At 45.7% G+C, this 593-nt stretch overlaps 1 protein-coding gene across 1 annotated transcript in view; it reads right to left on the reverse strand.

Annotated features, from left to right (window-relative positions):
* Positions 1 to 377, reverse strand: part of LOC109528224 (tryptase-like) — a gene marked incomplete at its 5' end in the record, with an annotated part of 12807 nt that extends 12430 nt beyond the window's left edge. Inside the window, one exon of the mRNA XM_019890585.1 lies at positions 138 to 377. Coding sequence (XP_019746144.1) covers positions 138 to 377 — 240 coding nt within the window. The remainder of the gene's footprint in view (positions 1 to 137) is intronic.
* Positions 378 to 593: the final 216 nt, after the last annotated feature.

Here is a 593-nt window from a genome sequence, read left to right on the forward strand (position 1 = left end):
AATTTTTTTATTAAACTAAAAAAAAAAAAAACAATTAGTAGTTCAGAATGACCTCCCGAGGTGACGTCCCACCATCCGGTGAACCAGCTCTGGGTTCCGTCGAAGAAGGTGCTTCCGCTGGCGGCCAGGCAGACGGACCCGATGAAGTCGTTGAAGGTCACGGGCGAGGAAAGCCTCCACAGCGCCCCATCGCTGTCAGAGGTGCTCGAGTTGAAGTCAGGATGGGAGATGATGAGACTGACACTGCGGGTTTGCTCGTTCGGGTTTGAGCCCGTCTGGCTGTGACGCCCCACAAACGCTGTCACATTTCCAGCTCTGCAAACACACACACACACACACACACACAACACCACAATTAATTTTGAAGACTTACAAAACTGAAAGGAAAATGAATGCTATTTTTATTTGACTTTTTTTCCGCCGTTTTTTTTTTTTTTTTTTTAATTGTAATTGATTTGGATTGTTTTTTCATTAGCATCAAATTGTACCTTGTGGCTTTATTGAGGCCACTTTTGGCGAGTTGAAACTCGTGAAAAGTCCTGGGCTAATTTGGGGTTGGGTTGCATGTGCTTGTGTGTGTGCGTGCGTGCGTG

The sequence above is a fragment of the Hippocampus comes genome, unplaced genomic scaffold (assembly GCF_001891065.2).
Source record: "Hippocampus comes isolate QL1 unplaced genomic scaffold, H_comes_QL1_v1.1 scaffold1371, whole genome shotgun sequence".
Taxonomy (NCBI): domain Eukaryota; kingdom Metazoa; phylum Chordata; class Actinopteri; order Syngnathiformes; family Syngnathidae; genus Hippocampus; species Hippocampus comes.